At 51.6% G+C, this 20961-nt stretch overlaps 1 protein-coding gene and 1 long non-coding RNA gene across 2 annotated transcripts in view; one reads left to right on the forward strand and one right to left on the reverse strand.

Annotated features, from left to right (window-relative positions):
- The first annotated feature begins 927 nt into the window (after positions 1 to 927).
- Positions 928 to 20961, forward strand: part of NLK (nemo like kinase) — a 174622-nt gene continuing 154588 nt past the window's right edge. Inside the window, exon 1 of the mRNA XM_032967631.2 lies at positions 928 to 2967. Coding sequence (XP_032823522.2) covers positions 2408 to 2967 — 560 coding nt within the window. The 5' untranslated portion in view covers positions 928 to 2407. The remainder of the gene's footprint in view (positions 2968 to 20961) is intronic.
- LOC142930383 (uncharacterized) lies at positions 14166 to 19746 on the reverse strand. The gene is made up of 4 exons (XR_012946344.1): positions 19614 to 19746; positions 19078 to 19106; positions 15422 to 15490; positions 14166 to 14999 (listed from the first exon to the last, which is right to left on the reverse strand). It is a non-coding gene; the product is annotated as an uncharacterized LOC142930383 (long non-coding RNA).

Consider the following 20961-nt stretch of genomic DNA (forward strand, 5'->3'; position numbering starts at 1 on the left):
GTGGTCGTCTAGGCATGATCAGCTGCACGTACACGTGGTCGCCTAGGCATGATCAGCTGCACGTACACGTGGTCGTCTAGGCGTGATCAGCTGCACGTACACGTGGTCGTCTAGGCATGACCAGCTACACGTACACGTGGTCGTCTAGGCATGATCAGCTGCACGTACACGTGGTCGCCTAGGCATGATCAGCTGCACGAACACGTGGTCGTCTAGGCGTGATCAGCTGCACGTACACGTGGTCGTCTAGACATGATCAGCTGCACGTACACGTGGTCGTCTAGGCATGACCAGCTGCACGTACACGTGGTCGTCTAGGCATGACCAGCTGCACGTACACGTGGTCGTCTAGGCATGACCAGCTGCACATACACGTGGTCGTCTAGGCATGATCAGCTGCACGTACACGTGGTCGCCTAGGCATGATCAGCTGCACGTACACGTGGTCGCCTAGGCATTGCTCGCTGCACAGACACACACACGTGCTCGCCTAGGCATTGCTCGCTGCACAGACAAACACACACGTGGTTGAGCACAGCTGTTGTGGGGGAGAAGCGCCGCCGCCCTATCTCCCGCCCACGTGACCTTCCACGTGCTCTCCACTCCTCCCACATCTCGCACCACGCCCCACCCCCTCCGCTGTCGGCCCCGCCCACGTTGCGAGGCGCGTGCGCCTCCCCCAAGGCCAATCGGACGCGAGCTCGCACAAAGAGCGCTCGTCCTATTGGTCGCGAGCCCCGGAGCGCGCGCCTCCACGGCGGGGGTGGGGGTGAAGGCGGGGGTGGGGGCGGGGATGAGCCGGTGCAGCCGTCCAATAGGCGTGTGGGGCGGGCGCGCGGATGCGTATACATTTGAGAGGGGGGGCCCGTTGTTAACCCGGCGGGTGGGAGGGCGGTGGGTGGTGGGCGGTGTCGGTGGGCGGAGCGATCACGAGTGTGGGCGGGGCTTTCCGCAGGGGGTGGCGCCTCGCGGGCCCCGGCCTCGCCTTTTGTTCGCGTCGCGCCGAGCGGCGAGGACGAGGCGGAGGAGGAGGCGGCGGCTCGGGCTGCCCTCCTTCCCTCCCTGCCTCCCTGGGTCTCTCCCACAACCGCGGTGTCTCCCCCGGGGTCACTCGACGGTTACGCGTTGCTTCCCCGTGCCCATTTCCTTCCCACGCCCGCACGCACGCACGCCGCGGTGCCGACCCTCGGAACAGTGCGGGACGAGCGCGGGCTGCTCCCATCGGCAACCGGCGTCGGCACAGGAGGAGTGGTTGAGGCGATCGGCGTGGATACAACAAACAGCGAGCGAGCCGCCGAGTGAGTGGGGATAGGGGGGCTAGGGGACATAAAGGGACATCAAAAGGACGGGATCCCGGGCTGCGAGGAGCTCCGAGCGAGCTGGCACCAGCCGAGCCGGGCCCAGCCGGCCTGGGGTTGGGGCCGGACTGGGGTGGCCGAGCCCGGCCGGGCCGGGTTTGCCCAGGGACGGACGAGCAGGGGAGGTCGCGCCGGGCTCGGCTCCCGGAGCTGCTGCCCCTGCGGGGGTGACGGGGTCGGGATGGCCGCGGACACTCAACACAATCGCCACCGCCACCACCACAGCAGCAGCCGCCGCCACCACCTGCACCTCCGTCGCGATTGCTCGAGCGGCAGCCGAGTTGCGTTGTCGTCGTCTGCGGCGGCGTTGTTGTTGGCGTCGTTGGCACACGCGCTGAGCTGAGAGTCGGGTGGTCGGGCACTGGCGCCAAGTCCCCGGCCTCTCCTCCCTCCTCCTGCTCCTCCAACCCCCACCCCCCCCACACCTCCTGCTGCACCTGCACCAGCTGCGCCGCAACCACCCCTGGGTCTCAGCCATCCAGCAGCAGCAGCAGCGCGTCTCGTCCAACTCGCAACACCACCACCGATCACCACCACCACCAACATCTCCACTACTTTCTTGCACGCCACCCGCCTGCTCGCTTGACTGTCGACCACTTTCACCTGCGCCATCATCGTGCTGACCATCCCCTCCCCCTTCTCTCTCCCGCGATAATAATCCCATTAGCATCACCACCTCGCTTATCTTCACCTGCTTCACGACGAGCAGTATCACCCCAACCCCCCTCCATCCTAAATCATCTCCCCGAACCATCAGCTAGCACCACCACCCCCGCCTGCCCCGGCACATCATCCACCCCTCTCTACTCTTGCTCCACCACCACCACTACCAACCACATTAATCTACATCTCCCTTTTCACCACCACCACCACCATCATCACAGCCGACAATTTAGCTCCACCATCTCACTCGCGCCGCGGCCACCTCCCCAACGTTGCTTCCTCTCCCTCCGCCGCCGCTGTTTGTTGAGTGAAGTCGTCGAGGCGAAGACGAAGAAGCAGCAACAACAGCAGCAGCAGTGGAACAAGACGTGCTGCTGTCCTCCTCCATGGCGCTGTGCGGTGCAGCCGCCGCCGCGGGCCAGAGGCAGACGGCGTCTCGGCTCATGGTCTACAACGGCGGCGTCCCCGCGGCCACGGCGGCCGTGGGGACGGGCCACAACCACCACCACCACAACCATCACCACAGCCACAGCCAGCATCACCACAGCCACAGCCAGCCTCAGCAGCAGCACCACCACAGCCAGCAGCAGCAGCAGCACCACGCCGCTCACTTCCACCCGCAGCCTCAGCCCCAGCAGCAGCAGCAACAACAGCAGCAGCAGCACCCCGCAGCAGCGGTGCATCCTCAGCACCCGGCGTCGGGCCCTCACGACTCGAGGCAGCCTTACTTCCCCTCGCCTGCACCGGCAGCGCCCGTGCAGGCGGCCGCGTCTGCAGCGGTGCACTCGCATCAGCACCACCACCACCAGCAGCAACAGCAGCACCACCAGCAGCAGCAGCACCCCCAGCAGCAGCAGTCGCAGCCCCCGGCAGGACCTCGGCTCCCGCCAGCGGGAGACGTGGAGCCAGATCGGCCCATCGGTTACGGCGCGTTCGGCGTTGTCTGGTAAGGCGATTCCCCTTCCCCTCCTTGCCTCGTCTTTTTAACAAAGTGCCGCGTGGACAACAACAATAACAAACAACGCAAATAATTATCAGCAGCAGGGTCGGCCAGTAATCGGCTTTTGGTGGTGGTTGCACGGTCGTGATCCAAGGATGTTTGGGATATCCGGCGTTGGTGGAACTCTTAACAAAAAAAAACCCCGCTCAGCTGCGTGGTTGGCGAGGACATGGCAGTGCAGTACAACAAGTGGGTTGATTCCTGAATCCCCCCGCCCGCCTCTCGAAATGCGTGATGCGATGTCTCCTGGTCCTCCGGTTTCCGCGCACACAAAAGCAAACCACCACTCGTTACACTACACTATACACTACACTATACACTACACCACCACCACTCCACCGCCGCCTCCAATGAAGCAAGCCCTCTCTTGACTCACCAGTCTTGAGACTGAGACTTTGTGTAAACATTGGGGGGGGGGGCGTTATTGTTATGTAGTTACAGCTGTGCGTGGCTGTGTACCACCAACCTTATTGGTCACGCCGTGCCCTTATAAATCTCAACGTTCATCATATACACAATACACTACACTACCCCTTATCAGTGCCCCTATCTTATTACAGACCAATTCAGACGCTATTGGTCACGTTCATCGTATACACGGCACTATACACGACACAATACACTATACACCCATATGGTTTAGCGGTATTCTTGTACGGCGTACAGCCGTTTCATTACGGGCTAACACACAGTTTGTATCTGTTTGTGTTTCTATCCTTGCGATGGGACTTTGTAGGATAAACTTTGAGATTTATAAGGGCACGGCGTGACCAATAAGGTTTGAATTGGTCTGCAATAAGATATGGGCACTAAGGGGTAGTATAGTGCATTGTGTAGTGTATATTATGAACGTTGATATTTATAAGGGCACGGAGTGACCAATAAGGTCTGAATTTTGTCTGTAATAAGTTGGGGGCACTGATGAGGGGTTGGCAGCTATGGTACCGAATCGTCCGGAATGCGCACGCCCGATCTCGACAGATCTCTTGAAGCTAAGCAGGGTCGACCACCAACTTGACCACTGCATAAACACACACACACAGGGTCTCTTTTGGTTGTGTAAGGGGCTCCGTGTTGGCACAGGGAGGGATTCAGGGCCACAAACTCCGTTGTTGGGCTGTACTATGTGCGCTCCAACATCAATGCTCGGCAGCCCGTACTGACCAGCGTAGCCAACAACTACAAAAAGTGGTCACGTGGCGTCCCACGATCAGCACGGCGTGGGAGGAGGCGCACTCATCCAGCAGTGGATTGACAAACAAAAGATGTGTACGTGTACGTGTACACACACTGCACACGTGTCTCGTCGTCGTGTGTGTGTGTGGTTGTTCCAGCGGTTTAGAGCGCTACGAACCCGACCACCCGAGTTCGATTCCCGCTCACGGCCAACACCGGTGGCGTTTATCCGAACCGCTCCGGGGCCTCCCCTAGGGTCGACTCGGCCTCAAATGAGTACCTGGCTCGATGTGTTGTAGTGAACATCGCCACTCGGGGGAGACAAAGGCGGTCGCGCGTGGTTGCTGCCCCCCCCCCACACACACACACCTCGTGTGCTGTGCCGGCCTTCATAGGGTGCTACTCGCTCAAGATACGTGGCCCAACAGTCTGTTACAGGGCTACACGGGTGGCGGGTGGGGGAGGGTGTTTGTCGTCTTTGTTGCTGTTCAGGTGGCTTCTTATTCTCTTGAGCCTGCTGGCTATTGGGAGGATCTCGTTTGACTGCACTGGGTCGAGGGAAGGGGGTCTGGAGGTCGTCCCTCTCCTTGCGTTTGTTTTGTTCTTGCCGCTGTGTCTCCCCCCCACACCACACACACACCACATTTGCATGTCTTTGTTTAACAAAAGCGACGAGCTTGTGCGTGCCGGTTACCGGAGGTAGACAATTCCCCCCCCCACCGCACGATAAAGCGAGGCAAAGACTTAAGGGAGACATCGTTGCATTTGGGTTTTCGCGATAATAGTGGACGCGCACACACACACCGCACACACACACCGCACACACACACCGCGCACACACACCGCGCACACACACACACACCGAACACACATACCGCACACACATACCGCACACACGACACACACACGGCGCACACACACACACGGTTTCTCCTCCTTATCGAGCGAGCGACGGTGGCCGTGCTGGCCAACGTGCACGATTGACAGTGGTGATCAATGATGGGGACTTAATTGAACGTCGTTGTTTCCCCACCAACTCCCCCCCCCCCCGCCACCACCACGTGGGTTCGCATCACCTTTCGGCGAGTGCCGTTTTGCCATCGGCGAATTTCTCGTCGATTTCCCCCACCATTCATTTTAAGACTGCGAGAGAGACTCCTTGCCACCCGCGGACCTGTCTTTGTGGAGAGAGCGTGGATACCAGGGGTAATTCTTCCTCCGACTTTAATCCCCCCCACCCTACCACCGCCTCGCCACTACCAATCATTGCAGTGCAGTGCATTACTTAATTTTGTAAACTATAGGATTACACCGATTATTATTTTTTCCAGCCTCTCGTGACCCGGAGATAAGCCGGTGATGTCATCAAGCTACGGGTCAATGTAGGCAAATGCGACCCATCCCTTTGCGATTCCTATTGTTTTATTTTTTTACATGGCTGCTTGTTTTATCTCCGCTAATGTGCTGCGGAGTGGAACGTGTCCGAGAGAACGTCCGTCATCCACAGGAGTTTTTTGAGCGATAAAATAAGCTCCTGCAGAGGTGCTGTCGGTGTATTGTTACGTCTCGGGGTCACGAGAGATGGCGACTGCTTGGAGCGAGTGTGGCCTTCATCCAGCAGCGGATTGGTCATGGCTGCTGATGAGAAGGTCACCTGAATTGAGGACGCATCTCACGACCGCAATCTTATCGCGTGGCCTGCTCGGCACAACGCTGCCGGTATTCCGTTGGCTGTTCATGGAGGTACCCACTAGAGTTGCCATGAGGATTGCGGTGTCTACAACGTGGTTGAGTGCCAGTCGGACAGCTTGGCAACATTTACTCCACGTGTGCCGAGGACCGTGGAGGCAGCGTTGGAGAATTTGATTCTCCGCCGAGAGCAGGACATCCCACGGTTTATCGTGATAACTTGACAAATGAATACCGAAATAGGTCCATTTCTGGGGATTTAAGTGGCGAAACGATTACAATTGAACTGCTTGCACACAACAAGATAACACGGTTTCGCCAAAATAAATGTGTTGGCTGCATCCACGGCTTAATTTCTCACTGAAATAATTTTCATGTTCGCTTTGTAAACTCGAGTAGGCACTTTTTGACACGATATCCACGACTTCAGCCCGGTGGATATCTGGATGTGATGTGCCGGGAATGGAATTATGTTTTAGATTCGCAGCCAGCAGTGTGGTACTCAAACCAAAAGTACCGATCAACGCGAGTTTCCTCCAATTGATGGCCGTGTCGGTTTTAGAAGAACGGAATAATATTTCAAAGTGTGTGTGGTGCTGTCCCGAATCTGCCACTGCGAGCAGTGGGGGTGGGGTAAAGTGTCTTGTCACTCCATGTTCTACGACGCCTCTGACCGGTGTGGAAGACCCAATATAAAAGGTTGAGTTCTGTAAAATGTTGTCGTGCCGTTTGTTTGTGTGTACGGCCCTTATTTGTCAGTCCGCTTTGAGACAAGGGCCTCCTCCCCCATGCTGTGGTGGGCCGTGGGGAGTTATTTGACCATATTTCACCACACTGTTTCAGTGTGGGTTGCTAAAGGCGAGGAGGTATAGGGAAGAGGGAGCACTTTAACAATGCAACAATGGATTTCGATGCAATGCTGTCCCTGCTGATAATTAATGGCACCTTCGCTCACTGCCTACAGTGCCTGTTTTATGCATGGTAGTCGTCCATCCAAGTACTGTTCAGGATGAACCCTGCTCAGTGTAATAGCGCAGCGTGTGCATCCCAGTGCACCACCGTGTCATACCACGTGTTTGTATTATTGTATTTATGCTACAGAAAGCACCGCTGAGGACTCCACGTTCCCCCGTTGGCACCGGAGTTGTGATTTTTTTTTTTCACCTTCACACCATTTCACTATTCTGTGCTGCAGCTTGTCACGTTCCGCCGATGTGTACGCGCTTTGTGTGCGTTGTTGTATGCGACGGGATGATGCTGTGGTGTAAAAGATTAACACACTGGAATTGTGATCCAGACGGCACCGGTTCGGTCTCCCGGCACGGCAGTATAAACAGTGGTGCACGTTTATTAAATCCACCCTCCTGCTGCCTCTGTCCACCCAGCAAGTATAAATAAATGTGTTGAAAACGATTTGTCGATTGGCAGGTCTAACGTGTGGAGGTGCCGCCCACATCTTCCCAGACGTCTGGCAAGCATGGGACAGTAGGCCAAAATACAATCTAGGAGAGGCTGGCCAAGAGCTCCTTCTGCCAACAGTGGTGTCAACAAGATTATTGCAGGGGTTGCAGCATTACCTTGTCAACTGAATAGAGGACCGCTGAGGATCAGCTATGCTTTTCCCATGTTTGTGGAGTGCTGGTTTTCACCCTAGCACCATCACACCACTGTTCTGCAGCTTGCCGTATGTAGCAGTGCGTACGTGGTTTTGTGTTTTGTTAATGTATCCGGGAAAGCCTTGCAGAGTCTCAAGACTCATACGTGGGGGGTCATGCATTGGGACGTTTGACCAATTCCTTCTGTTCTCGCGTATTATGGCAATATGTTCGGGAGCTGAGTGCCAATATCGAGGTCTGCTAGCCATGAGAAGACTTTCGGGATAAAGTACAGGTAGTTTTTGCTCTTCCTCCATTAAAGGAGCAGGGACTATAGCGGTTTACTTATATGGTCAATAGAATGGGCGACATGGCCACAGTCGCACTGTGGTTTCCATTTATGAAGCCGATGTGCACATCGGCCTGCTGATCTTCTGATGCGGTTGATGGTTACGCCGGTTTCTTTGAGGAATGTGAAAGTCAGGGGGTGCGATGTTTGGGGGGGGGAGCGGCGGTCTCGAATGAGGTGTTTGTTCTGGACGTCCACGTTCTTCTGTATCTATGCGAGAGTCCAGGATGGTGCGTTTTTGTTTGAGAGGAAAGCAGAAATACCCAGGCAACATCCACCACGCATACGGGGAGATGACGGTCTCAAGTTTTGCGCAGGAAGGTTCACAATTCCTCTTGCCGTTGTTTCTTGAGCACCTCCTGATGGGAATATCATCGGTTTACATGATCCACCAACCCTTGCCTCCAATACACCGAGTCACAGGCGTACACTACACAGCCGGCATTGCTATAAAATTCCAATCAGATACTGAAATTGGGTCTGTTCCGGTCACATTAGATTTAAATTCGGGTACGTTGTTGAAGGACCTAACACTGGTCCTTTTTTTAAGCGTGGAAGCTTTTGCATAATGCACTTTATTTATCTGGTATCTGATGAGCCAATTGTAAATCCGAGAGCAGCATTTGTTCTGCAATGGACTACAGTGCAGAAGTAATGCGGCTAGTGAAGTCCGTTTATTCGCGCGTTGCAAAGTTTATTTTCCTGTGTAGTTTAACATCCAGAAAAATCACAAGGCCCGCGGTGCTTTTGAAGGACATCTGCCATATTTGAGGTGCATCAAATAGCTTCCACATCACCGGAATTACGTTTTCCAGGTCCGCGGACAGGAGGTAGGCATAATCCTTTGGTTGAGCCTGAACGTGTGACAGCTCAAAGGACTTCCCATGGCTCTCTGCGCTTCTCGGCGCTCGGCTTGTTTTAAAAGTGTTTTTTCTCTCTCGATGCGCACGCCGACAGTGTCGCGAGTCTCCGAGGGCCTGCCAGTCAGAATAAACACGACTCGCATTAATTCGCCGCGTCCTGCGCGTAACGATAGAGCATGGGTTACTGCGGTGGCTGAGCAATGTCAAAGTGTCGGCAGTCCGTGACAACCGCGAGTTGGTGACTGCCCTTGCAGCCCTTCCCTGTTTAATAACGGCTCTTACCCAAGCGCCAGATATTGACCTGCAGCTGATTTTCTCCGAGGGAACCAACCCTCCACCACTCAAAATGTCACACACGATACATTGGTTCCCTGGCAAGCATTCGCAAAGAGACAGTTTATAATGCCGTCGGTAATTTTGCATTAATTGGCTGTGGCAAGCAAGACCATTGTTTTTTTAAAAGTGTTAGAGGAGCCACATTTTTATGTCGGTGCAAACTGTGCTATTGGATAACGTTCCCAGATTCTGTTTTAAGTGCCGGAGGTCTGGTTACGTCCAAAGCTATGAGCTCATAAACTGTAAGAACACTTTGATGATCGTTGGACCACGCGGTTGCACAAAATGATAACGTGGTGGAAGAGGAGTCGAGGATGGTAATGTAATCTCCACCAGTGCTGATAATCAGTATTTTATCTCTCGGGTAAAGAACACATTACTAAATTACAGTATAAATAATGCCGTGAGCTCTGGGTTAGAATATGCTCCGGCAATTCAACGGCACCCCAAACGTGTACCCAATGTCACTAATGTTATACAAGTCTGGATCACACACACACATACCATATTATAAGACGCAGTCCCAACTTTTACTACGCAAGATGCAACCGCCCCCCCCTCCCCCCCAAACTTTTACCGTTAAGCACATTGAAAAAAGTCTCGTCTTATAGTCTGCCGGAACACGATACAACTCCTATTTAGCGTCGCGCCTTGTACATAATCTACTGCGCACATGATTAATGGACAGGCGAGGAGGCGTGATTTTGAACCGACGCCTGTGGTATGCCGCCGTCACCAACGGATGGATCTGCGAGCGTTACCTCGGACTGCATGTTCTCTGTGCATCCGTGTTTCTTTTGTACCAAGAGCTGTGGGAATAATTGAGCCACTCTGTGGCTTGCAACTTAGTTCCAGGTGACCGGGTTTGGCCCCCTCCCCCCCCCCCCGTCGCTTGAAGTGTTAATGTCCTGGCGGCTAAAAAGACAAAGATCCCCCCCCCCCCCGTGTAGCCTGAACAGACTGTTGGGGCAAGTGCTGTTAGCGAGCACCTAATGAAGGCCAGCACGGCACACGAGGAGGTGGGTGGCCAGCGCCACGCCCGGCCGCCTTTGTCTCCCTCGTTGCGATGCTTACACACTGCACCAGGTACTCATTTTGAGGCCGAGTCGACCTAGGGGAGGCCCAGGACCGGTTCAGATAATCTTCACCGGTGTTGGCCGTGAGCGGGAATCAAACTCTGCTCGCCGGGTTCATAGCGGAGCGCGGTAACCGCCACACTGCCGCTCCCCCCACGCGTTACGACAGTGATGCCAGTCTCCATGCGTTTAACTTTCTACGTTTTGCCCTAACAGTAGTATAAACTGTATTCTCTGCATTCTAAGATGCTCTTTTCTTTTCTCCTGTGTTTTTTTAAAACAAAAGTTATGGTTGTGCGTTTTTATAGTGTGGTACGTGTGCGTGTGAGATCATATTTTTTCAACTTTATTGGCACATGGCACAAGCCCTGGGGTGCGTTGTAGTTTCTGGAACGTCGCATAATCTGGAAAGGACTGTAGTTGCTACCCGAAATAGATTTACCCCATCGGCTCCTGAGACATAATTCCAGCCAATAATTGTACGTAGAAAAATTGAATACTTTTTTTTTTCAAATGACAGCGATGATCGGCTTTTTATTTAATGCGGCATCGCCAATGAATTAGTTTCATTTGCATTAATAGAAAGCTTTGTATGAAGGTACTTGCTACCTACTGTTTTTGTGTATGATGTGTGACTGACAATGTCGAAAGCTCTTGACCCAGGGCATTGTTGGATTATGTGGCACGGGTGTGCAAGGTTTTGTGGGCTGTGGGCTAGGTAAGCCTTTATCAGCTTGGGCCAGCTGTGCTTTGGTCTAACAGAAATGTCCAAGATACAGCCCATGCGTACTTCATTAAGTGTTCCGTTGCCCAATAGGGAACAACCTTTTACCACCATTGTAAATGTGCGTGTGGGTCGAAACGAAAATGTGGAAAATGTGAGCGGCGCTTTATAGATGGAGTAATTTGGAATTTTACGTGTGTGTGTTTGTATTAACTTTTTTATCGTGGTATGTTCTTGTTAAAAACGGACCATCTTGAACACACAGTAACGTGAAAATGCTTCTGCCTCAGTGGGTGGAGAAGCGAAAATTGCAATTGTGCGCGCACTGCGTGGAACACAGGCCTGCGTAGGCCGTTTTGATGGTCGCCCCATAATCCATTGTGGATTGGAAAAAAGATCCACTTTATATTTAAATGTCGGAAGCCAATGGGGCGTCCAGATAAATGAGGACAAGCATACACGCACGCATGCGTGCCTAACTGCTTTACATGCATACCTGCTTGTGAAAGCTCTGGCTTTCTCTGGAAATGTCTCGGAGGGCATGCCGTGCCAGGTTAGTGCAATATAAGCAGAGCTTAATATCATCTCGGGCTCTCCGGGGTTGGTAACCCAGAAAATTATTTCCCTACTCTGCACACCGTATCCGGCATGCCTCCACGCAGTGGTCGTGGCGACGTAGTCGCGTGCCACCTACCTACTCCAGTCTACCAATAACAATCCGGCAAATATTTGTTAATAAATTCAGCCCTGGGATTATGGGGAATGTTTCTTTTAATGGGAGAGGTTGTGTTCATCTTCTTTTTGTGAGTTTTAATTGTAAATACATATTTCCCTCTTTTAAAATGTCCAAAACTGTACTTGATTTAATATACAGAAGTAGAATTTTCACCACGATTCATGGGATATATATGACTTAAGTAAGAAGCAGAATACTATAAAGTGTGCATTGGAAAATCTACCAGTGCTCGATGTTGGGAAATAACACAATGTAAAGCAGCCTTACAGACTACTAAGCATTGATACCAATTGTCAGTTATCCGAGCACTTTAATAGCAATGTTCTTGCGATTCAATTTCAGAATTTAAAATGTTAATTACACACCCACTGTGTGTTTGGAGTAAATCTGTATGCAGCAATTAGAACCACCCTCAAAGACTTAAAAAAGAAATCGTACATACGTTCCGACTTCTCTTGCGAAAACCAAATGTCTGCGCCCATTATGTGTGCACAGTGAATAATTAAAGAATGTCACCACCATCATATTCATGATGATAATAAAGATTTTGTTCATCCAGGAAGAGTTTCGCAAAGTTTCAAAACCGTTCTTCATTAGTGTCCTGTATCGACATATTTATCCAATTCCTTTTCTAATAATAATAATAATTTCTGCCTGTATCCCGCATGGTGCTCGCTCTCGTAGAGCGAAAGAGCGACTTAATGACGGCTAAAAAGACAAAGATCCCCCCGTGTAGCCTGAACAGACTGTTGGGGCAAGTGCTGTTAGCGAGCACCTAATGAAGGCCAGCACGGCACACGAGGAGGTGGGTGGTCAGCGCCACGCCCGGCCGCCTTTGTCTCCCTCGTGGCGATGTTTACACACTGCACCAGGTACTCATTTTGAGGCCGAGGCGACCTAGGGGAGTCCCAGGACCGGTTCAGATAATCTTCACCGGTGTTGGCCGTGAGCGGGAATCAAACTCGGATCGCCGGGTTCATAGCGGAGCGCGGTAACCGCCACACTGCCGCTCCCCCCACGCGTTACGACAGTGATGCCGGTCTCCATGCGTTTTAACTTTCTACGTTTTGCCCTAACAGTAGTATAAACTGTATTCTCTGCATTCTAAGATGCTCTTTTCTTTTCCTCCTGTGTTTTTTAAAACAAACGTTAGGGTTGTGCGTTTTTATAGTGTGGTACGTGTGTGTGTGTGTGAGATCATATTTTTTCAACTTTATTGGCACATTGCACAAGCCCTGGGGTGCGTTGTAGTTTCTGGAACGAGAAAACCCGAGTACCCCGCCAGAGTAGACTCCTGCACATCGGAGAACATCACACATAGATTTGAACAGTCGGATCACAAGCCTGCTTGCTGTACTGCTAGCATCTGGCCACCACACAGCCCCCTGTTGTGTTGTCCAGGATAGCATGTATCATTGTGCTGAGCTGCTCGTATAGTGCTTTTGAGTGTGGAATTTCATCCAGTGCGACAGGTGAAGCTTTGAATAGAGGTGAGAGGGCACTCTTTGACCTCTGTACTGTGACCCTGCTCTTGGCTGTCATGGTGTCGTCTTTTACACAAAGTTTAACACAAGCAGCCGACCGCATTATATTGCCCCGTCGTAACTCCACGGCGGCAGACGCGTCTAATTTAGCTACCAACAATAATACAAGCTAAATAAATATACTGGTGTCCATTCGTCAGTCCACTGCTAGATGGAGGTCTCGTCCATGCCGTGTCGGTCGCAGTGGTTGCACGATCGTGCGTCGCCACGCAATGTCGGCGTAAGAACGGCGGGCACTCGGTTTGGTGGTGGGGAGGTCGGGAACCGGTTTCAGATGGCTGCACCGGTGTAAAGCCACGGCATGGAATCGAAGTCGGGTGGCTGTGCGTCTCGGCGTGATGTGCGAACCTACAGTGCCATCCCTCTCTGGGACTCGTCGTTGTTGTTTTGATGCCTTGCCCGAGCTTGCAGTTGGCAATTTCTACTTGTATATTTTCTTTTCTTATTTTGCGACTTGCTTGTCTTTTCTCCATCCAGCTCTTCATGTCGTTTTTGTACCGTGTGTTGATTGATTAAAGTTGGTGACCTGCCCCTACTGGACGTCTGTGAAAAAATATCCTCGTAGCTCCATCGGATTTCTCTTCCAATCTCTTAAATTTAAGATTTTGATTATTCCAGGAAAAAAAATGCGGTCTGACGCTTCCAGACTAATTGCCCCCCGGGGCGTGGGGGGGGCGGCGGTGCAACGGTGCCCACTCTCGCGCACATCACGGATGCTCCGTGTGCGTAACCCGAACTGACACCGTGAAGTTGCCGGGGTGGCCGTTGTTTTTTTGTGATTAAAAGTTAAAGCATTACGGTCTGGAGTGCCGCCTCCGCCGGGGGTTGTGGCGGAGCAACAGAGCCGCAGGAATGCCGCACCGAGTTGGTGGCGAACAAAAAAAATGCCCCGGCGCCAAATCTACCGCGGTAAATCGGCATTTTCGCATTAAAAAGGGAGGGAGGTTTTTTTTTTTTCGCAGGAAATTAAGCCCTAAGCGGTGTGACATTTGCACGCGCAATTATGTTGCAAATTTTCGAAGGAATAAGGATGTAATTCGATGAAATTAACTGTCTAAATGTGTTTTTATTATTATTACGTAAACCGCTCGTATAACGTTCCCTTGTTGCACCGCCTTTGGATGGGTTTTACGATAATGGTGGCGAAATTATGATTAATGCAGTATTCGGTTTAAAAATAGATATATAATCGCAACACTGACAGGTTTAACTGCATTAAGTACATGGCGTGAAATAATTGCGCTGCTCCGTATTATGAGATGCTTCGGGAAAAGTAAGATGCGCCCAGAACTTTGGTAATTTTGAGACGAAAAAAATGGTGTGTGTGTTTTATAATCGGTAGATTACACTGTTCAATTGAGAGCCGTCTTGCAGAAGATGGTCGTGACTGCGCTGCTTAGCGTTGGGTGAGAGACTCCTCGTTTTTCTGATTTAGTCTGAACAAATATGTTTTGCATGCATCTTCCAGAAGATGATGCATTACTGTGGAGAGTCATTTTCCCGAAGATCTTTTAACAACTAATATTAAAAACCCTTTCCTCCGGAATACACATACAGTTAAAACCTCATTATTTCGGTTCTTGATCATTCGTAATTGGGGTTAATTCGGCACTGCTAGGCTTTCGGCAATAATATACGGTTCATTTGTAATTCTCCACGAGCCGAATTGTCAAATTTTGGCACGCACGCGGAGAGACGCCGCTCGCCACGACCAAAACAACGACTCGCTCTGGTGGCGTCGCGTGTGGCGAGCGTCGGTGCAGACCTGTTGCTTTGCTTCGTTGCCTTGCTGATGCAACTCGCTCTGTGCAAGCCAACCCTCCGCAGAAATGTCGTCGACGCCCACATCAAGAAGTAATGGAAAGGGACCGAAGTCCGAATCCCTTTAGTCTGCGAGACAAATCCAACGTTTTGGGTGGAGTTGATGCAGCTGTGTGTCAATGCGCATGGTGTGTGAAGAGTTTGGAAAACACTTTTTTTTACTAATTATTGGGGCTGGAGGCAATTTGGGGGGGGGGAGTACCATTGTACATAATTCTGAATATTGTATAATTCGGCAAGGCCCCAGAGCCTTGTCGAATTATTTTTCTGACCAACTTTTGCTTTTAATCTACAGGGCAACAACACAGCAGGTGCATTTTATAACATTGAGAAAACGGTCATATCCACAGCGAAATAAAATACTTATCTGCTATCTTCGACAGTAATACCCCCCGATTTACGCCTCTCCCTTTTTACGTCGTTTCGCAAACACGTCGTCACTTCATCGTTGATACCGCCACCCAATTTGCGTCGCCTCAACCCCCCCGCACCTGCGTCGCTGACAGCATCGTTCCGCCCTTCCTCGATATCCGTCGCCTCGGCCATTGCCTTGACCAACCCTGCAAGCAAACAACAAGAAATGTACTCGAACTGTAAGGTACAATTTATTATTTGCGTATTTCGGGGACTTTGGGAGGGGGGAAAAAAAAATGGCTTTGACTCGCGCCGTTCCGATTCATTCGTCGCTCCTTCCAGGAACGCATGCACGACCCGTAAAAAAACCCTGAGATGTGGCTGTGTACACGTTATGCGAGTGCCATTTCTAACCTGGAGAAACACACTGCACCGTAACCTGGCTCGTCCACCCCTTCCCCCCCCCCACCCCTCCCGCCGTCTCCCAGGTTTTAATTCGCGGGCAGTGCGATCGGGAACCTCGCAAAACAAGCGCCCATTTCTTCCGGCAGCTGTCTTTGTCCCCACGGTTTTCGCGTGCTCGACGCCGAGCGAGTTCATAAGGGCCCTGCGATTTGCACGTTTTTTCTTTCTGTCTGCGGTGTGCACAATTATCGCGTAGTGCCATCTGCTGCCGGGTGGACATTGAGGGGGAGGAGGAGGGGGGGGCGGTGACCCCGTTTTTACGTTGTTCACAGGAGTAGCCCCGTTAAACGGTGGTGCGCGTAGGCCACACACCAAATCTGATCCTTTTGTCAATCCTTTGTTCTCCCCACATTGTGTGGATCGTGGGCAGAGGAGGGGGGGGGGGGTTATTTGACCATACTTCGCCATTCTGGCCAGTGCAGGTCGGTGAAGGTGGGGGAGCATAGATGTGTGAGCATAGTACAGTGCAACGGCGTGTTTTGCTGCACTTTGTACTCTTCCTATTATGATTCTTGGCATAGCAGAGGCTCTTGTGACTTGCGATCTGAATGTATGAGTTCAAATTACAGTCCGGGGTCAACTCAGACTTTCATACTTCAAGGGTGGATAAAATTAGTACCAGTTTGAGTCAAGTCAGCAATACTGGTTCAAGCGAAAGGCTCATCCCCATCACAGCAATGTGTAAGGCTCAGGGCAGTAAAACGGCAGGCGAGTGCTGCGCCATGCTCACTTGAGGTGGGAGATTACTTTGAAGGAAAATTATCAACGCATTCATAATTTCTTGCCTGTGTGCATGTTGAACTTCTTTCGCACCGTCCGGAGCCGACCGTGCTAACGCAAGCCAAGCGGGCAACTCGCCCACCCCACGCACCGCCGCCCCCTGTAAATCCCATCTGAGGCGGCCGGCCGGAAAATTAAAAGCCGGCCTAGAGCATAATCCAGCACAGTGTGGCCATGTGAGAGCACGGGCGCAACGAGCGTCGCACACGTACGCGCCGAGCACTCGCACGCATACCCGAGCATCGAGCGCGCGCGCGCGTGTCTGTGAGCTTGTGCCTCCGGGGGGCACGCTTCAGAGTGGCGGCGCAGGCGTGCACGGCTAATTAGTGGCGTGGGTGCACGCGTGTTATTGCGTGCATCGCGCGCGCACCCCTTCCCTCGGAGCCGGAATGGCCGTCGCTGCGGCGACACGGGGGGGGGGGGGGGTGGGGGGTCGTCGGCAATCCTCGCCTCCCCCCCCCTTCCCCCCCCGTCCAGACGGCTCTCTCCCCGGCAAGGGCCGACGTCCGTCGCAGACGCGCGGCCCTCCGCGTGCTGAAGACAGCGGGAGCAGTGTGGGGCGATGCTGCCGCGGTGAAAGTGGCGGGCGCAACTGCAGCTTGGAAAATCTCGAGATTGGCAGTTTGATTTCCTCCGGCGTGGCACTTGAAACGATTCTCTGATGGGCCCCCCCCCCCCCCCCCCCCCCGGTCACCCCACTTCTGTCCACCCAGCAGTTTTTAAACGCGTGCACCACGGTTAGTCGATTGGCAGGTCGTGTGTGGTGGGAGGATACTCTCCCACTTCCATGATGTCTGGGCAGGCCCAATGCGCCCTCTGGAGAGACTCTCCAGAGCTCCCTCTCGCGGAGGCTCTTCGCTGGCAGTGGTGGGAGCGAGCGGTTGCAGGGCTGCACCTTGACCTGTATACCTTTTTTGTCGCTGAACGAACAAAGGGCTTATCACTGAGCAGCTCTTCATTCGCCCTCGCAGCCGTGCCACGAAAATGTTCTGATTTTTGGAGGTCATGATTCCATGAACGTGTCGTTTTTTTGTTCAGTCTTTACCTCATTGATTTCGCAATTTTGTTTTCGTTGCTCTAATTGACCGTGGCATAAAATGCGCAAATAATTTGCCTAAATAAATTATGATCGACTCAAAGTGTGCATCTTGACTGTGTACGGTAACGGTGCTTTGTAATGGATGAATTTATGGATCGCCGATTAGCACGGTTGGCTACGCTCGGTGCGAAAGACGTTCAACGCACGTACGTACAAATGCGTGTCGGTGGCCTTTAAAAAAATATACTTCCGTCCCCAAGGTGATGTGGATTTGCTTATGCACATTGCTCTCGCGAACGCAATTTGCTTAAGTTCCTCCCATGCGGAAACGTCTCAGCGTTATTTTTATTGAGGTACTGTGTATTTACATGCATGGCAAAAATCAAAGTAAAGTGATGGTCTTAGCATTTTCTTGAATTCAAATTAACCAATAAAATGCTATCGTTTGCAGCCGCAGAAATTACCCAGGTGGTACCGGTAACCACTTAAGGAACTTAAAGTTGTCATAATTCTCACGCCCCCCCTTGCAATCCAATGCATTGTCACGTTTCGGCAATGGAATGTAATTCTAGATTCTGATTACTGTTTTTTTTTTATGTAGTGATGCGCTGTAGCGCCGCGGGTGGCTGCAGGGGTCACGTGAACTAATTCCGCTCAACAAAATTAGGAATTGAAAGCGCTTGTTTCTCACAGGTACGGCGCTCTGCCCACATGACGAACGTGCATGGATGTGGTGAGATGTTAACTACCTCGCTCGGTATACAGGAGGTCGTGGGTTCGATCCTGACCCTGACGATGCTGATGTATATTTTGAGTTTGTGTGTTCTCTCTCCCTGCGGTCGTGTGGATTTTTCTTTGAGTCTTCCGGTTTTTCCCTCCCATGTAGAATCAACGTGCGTTTAGAGTATTTGTCTGCTATAAATGTCCACGTGATAAGCCACTTCGCTGTGCTATCACTTGTAGCCAGGGCCTTATCTGGTCAAATAACAAAACAGTTTAGTTAGCTTTAGTTTTGTTCACGTGGTGGTTACCAACGCGCTCTGCATCTGGACTTCACCTGAAGCGTGTCGATGACCACCTATGAAAGGGGCCAACTCGCCCGCAGTCGTAATGCCTTCAGCGCTGTTGTTCCACAGTCGCAGCCCGCGAGAAGGCTATGGGGATTTGTGTGGAACTTCGTCCTTGCTACAGAGGTCACAGGGACCCGTCTGACCCATGTTGCTATTCACGGTTGAATTTAATCGCGTATTAACGATTGCTAGTGTGGAGCGGCGGTGCTGCGGCTATTGCACTGCGCTACGAACCTAGCTTCCCCGAGTTCAAATCCGGACGGTGGCTAACATTGCTGGTGAGTGGTACCTGAAGCAGCCCTGGCAATTTCCCCCCCCTCCCCAACGCTTCACCAACTCCGATTAGCACGGTTGGCAACGTACGGTGCGACAGAAGTTCAACATGCGTACGTACAAAACTTCCACTGACCAGTACGGCCAAACAATTATTGTTATTTACCTTGATTGTGCAGTCCTGCCCGACAGCAGCTGTTCGTACAAAGAAGGATTAGTAACGCAAGCAAGAGGTTAACCCAAGGGTACATTTGAGGCATCGGAAATTATGGCACAGTGGTAATAATAACAATTAAATTTAAGCATTAATTACGACGTTATTAGTCATAAATAATGTTCATAGTAGACACTTTAATTACAGTACATGCGTCACGTCGCGACTGCAGAACTTATGCCACATTCGTGAATCGTAATATTATTCTAGTGAATCGTAGCGAATGTGTACCGGCACAGATTGCTGTTATTGAGGGTGTTGGTTGTTTTTTTGTCTTATTATTATTACTTCCTACTACCAGATCCCCATCAGTACATCAGGTGCAGATGTCTCACAAGGAACTTAGCGCTCTGCTCTCTGATAAGCTGAGAGGGATTTAAAAAAAGCTGTGTTTCTTAAGCCTCTCAGCCCCTCCTCAAGCCCCCCCTCCCTTCCCTGCCCCTTATCCCCCCCACTCTGCTGCCCCCCCCCCCGACCCCCATCCTCACTTGACCTCCCCTCACATCCACTTGTCAAGAAATCTCCACCGCCATCATTATTTCATGAAACACAAAATAGACCTCTCCCATGCAGTTGTTGGATGTAACGAATGGCCGTTAAGTGTTTTTTGTTGTTGGTGATTTTCTGTTGGTGCTGCCGCAGTGTAACGGTTACCGCACTGGACATGAAATTTGGAGATCGGCAGTTCCATCTCCCGGCGTGGCAGTTGAAGCAAGCTTCTTAAAGCCCTCCACCTGGCAGTACGAATCGGAATTTTTACTTGTACTGGAGGAATCCCCTATGAGCTGTGAAGCTTATTTTTTTCACAGACTTCCAGTTAAATTCACAGATGTCCAGTTAAACCACCACAGGCCGCTGTCCACAGGTCGCTCGTGTAGGTGGGGCAAATCGTGCGTTCTCACCTCTTCCGAGGTGTCGGGCCGATGTGGAAGAGTAGGCCAAGTAGCCTCAAGCGGGGGCCACTCGAGCTCCCTGGAGTGGAGGGCCCTCCTGCTGGCAGTGGTGTTAGCTTGCAATTTGCAGGGCTGCAACTTTACTTTTTTCTCTCGTAGTTTGCCGAAGTTAGTTCTTACCCAAAGTGTGACGTTTGCATCTATTCATTGATTATGAAAGCTCACGTTAACGCGCGTCACGCGACTCGAGATTAGTTTTTGTTTCCCCGATTTGTGCAAAAACTCAACTGGACAAACATTTTAAACGATACAAGTGAGAGGGTTAAAAAGAGACTGTTGTTGATTCTGGGATGGAATTGTGCCCCCCCCCCCCCCACGATGGTTGATTGTCCTGCGGGGTGAATTGGCAAACCTGCGCGTTGTAACTGCCCCAAACGGGGTCCCGTCGGAACAGCAGGCTTGGCTGTAGCACATTTAACACCCCCCCCCCCCATTCGGAGCTGCCACATGCATCTAAATAGGCATCTTAAAACAGTTAAAAATCCGCACGCAATTAGAGAATCTTTTTTTATTGATGCACTAAGTGCAGATAATTTGACGGTGATTTGCTGGCAAAACCAGCGTGTGGTTTACTCTCGCAAACAATGTTTGGTTGTCATGTTCATCCATTAAGCGAGATCGTTTACGTCCATTAACATTTTAAGACGGCGTGTCTGAGTTTTCCATTTCTGCTTGCTATCAGGGAACGGTGGCTTTTTTTAAACCGATAACCTCTGAACCCGGTCCCAGACGCACGGACACATTCGCTGCACAATCTCTTTAAATAGATATTCAACTCGTTTCCCTACAAGCAAGATCATGGATTTGAATTGGCTGGCAAATATTGAATCGCTGCAACACTCGTCACCACGTTGAATATTTGGAGGGCTTTAGTCTCCCCCGT

Source organism: Petromyzon marinus, chromosome 38, assembly GCF_048934315.1.
Source record: "Petromyzon marinus isolate PM22_M1 ecotype Great Lakes invasive population chromosome 38, UKy_Petmar_22M1.pri1.0, whole genome shotgun sequence".
NCBI lineage: Eukaryota > Metazoa > Chordata > Hyperoartia > Petromyzontiformes > Petromyzontidae > Petromyzon > Petromyzon marinus.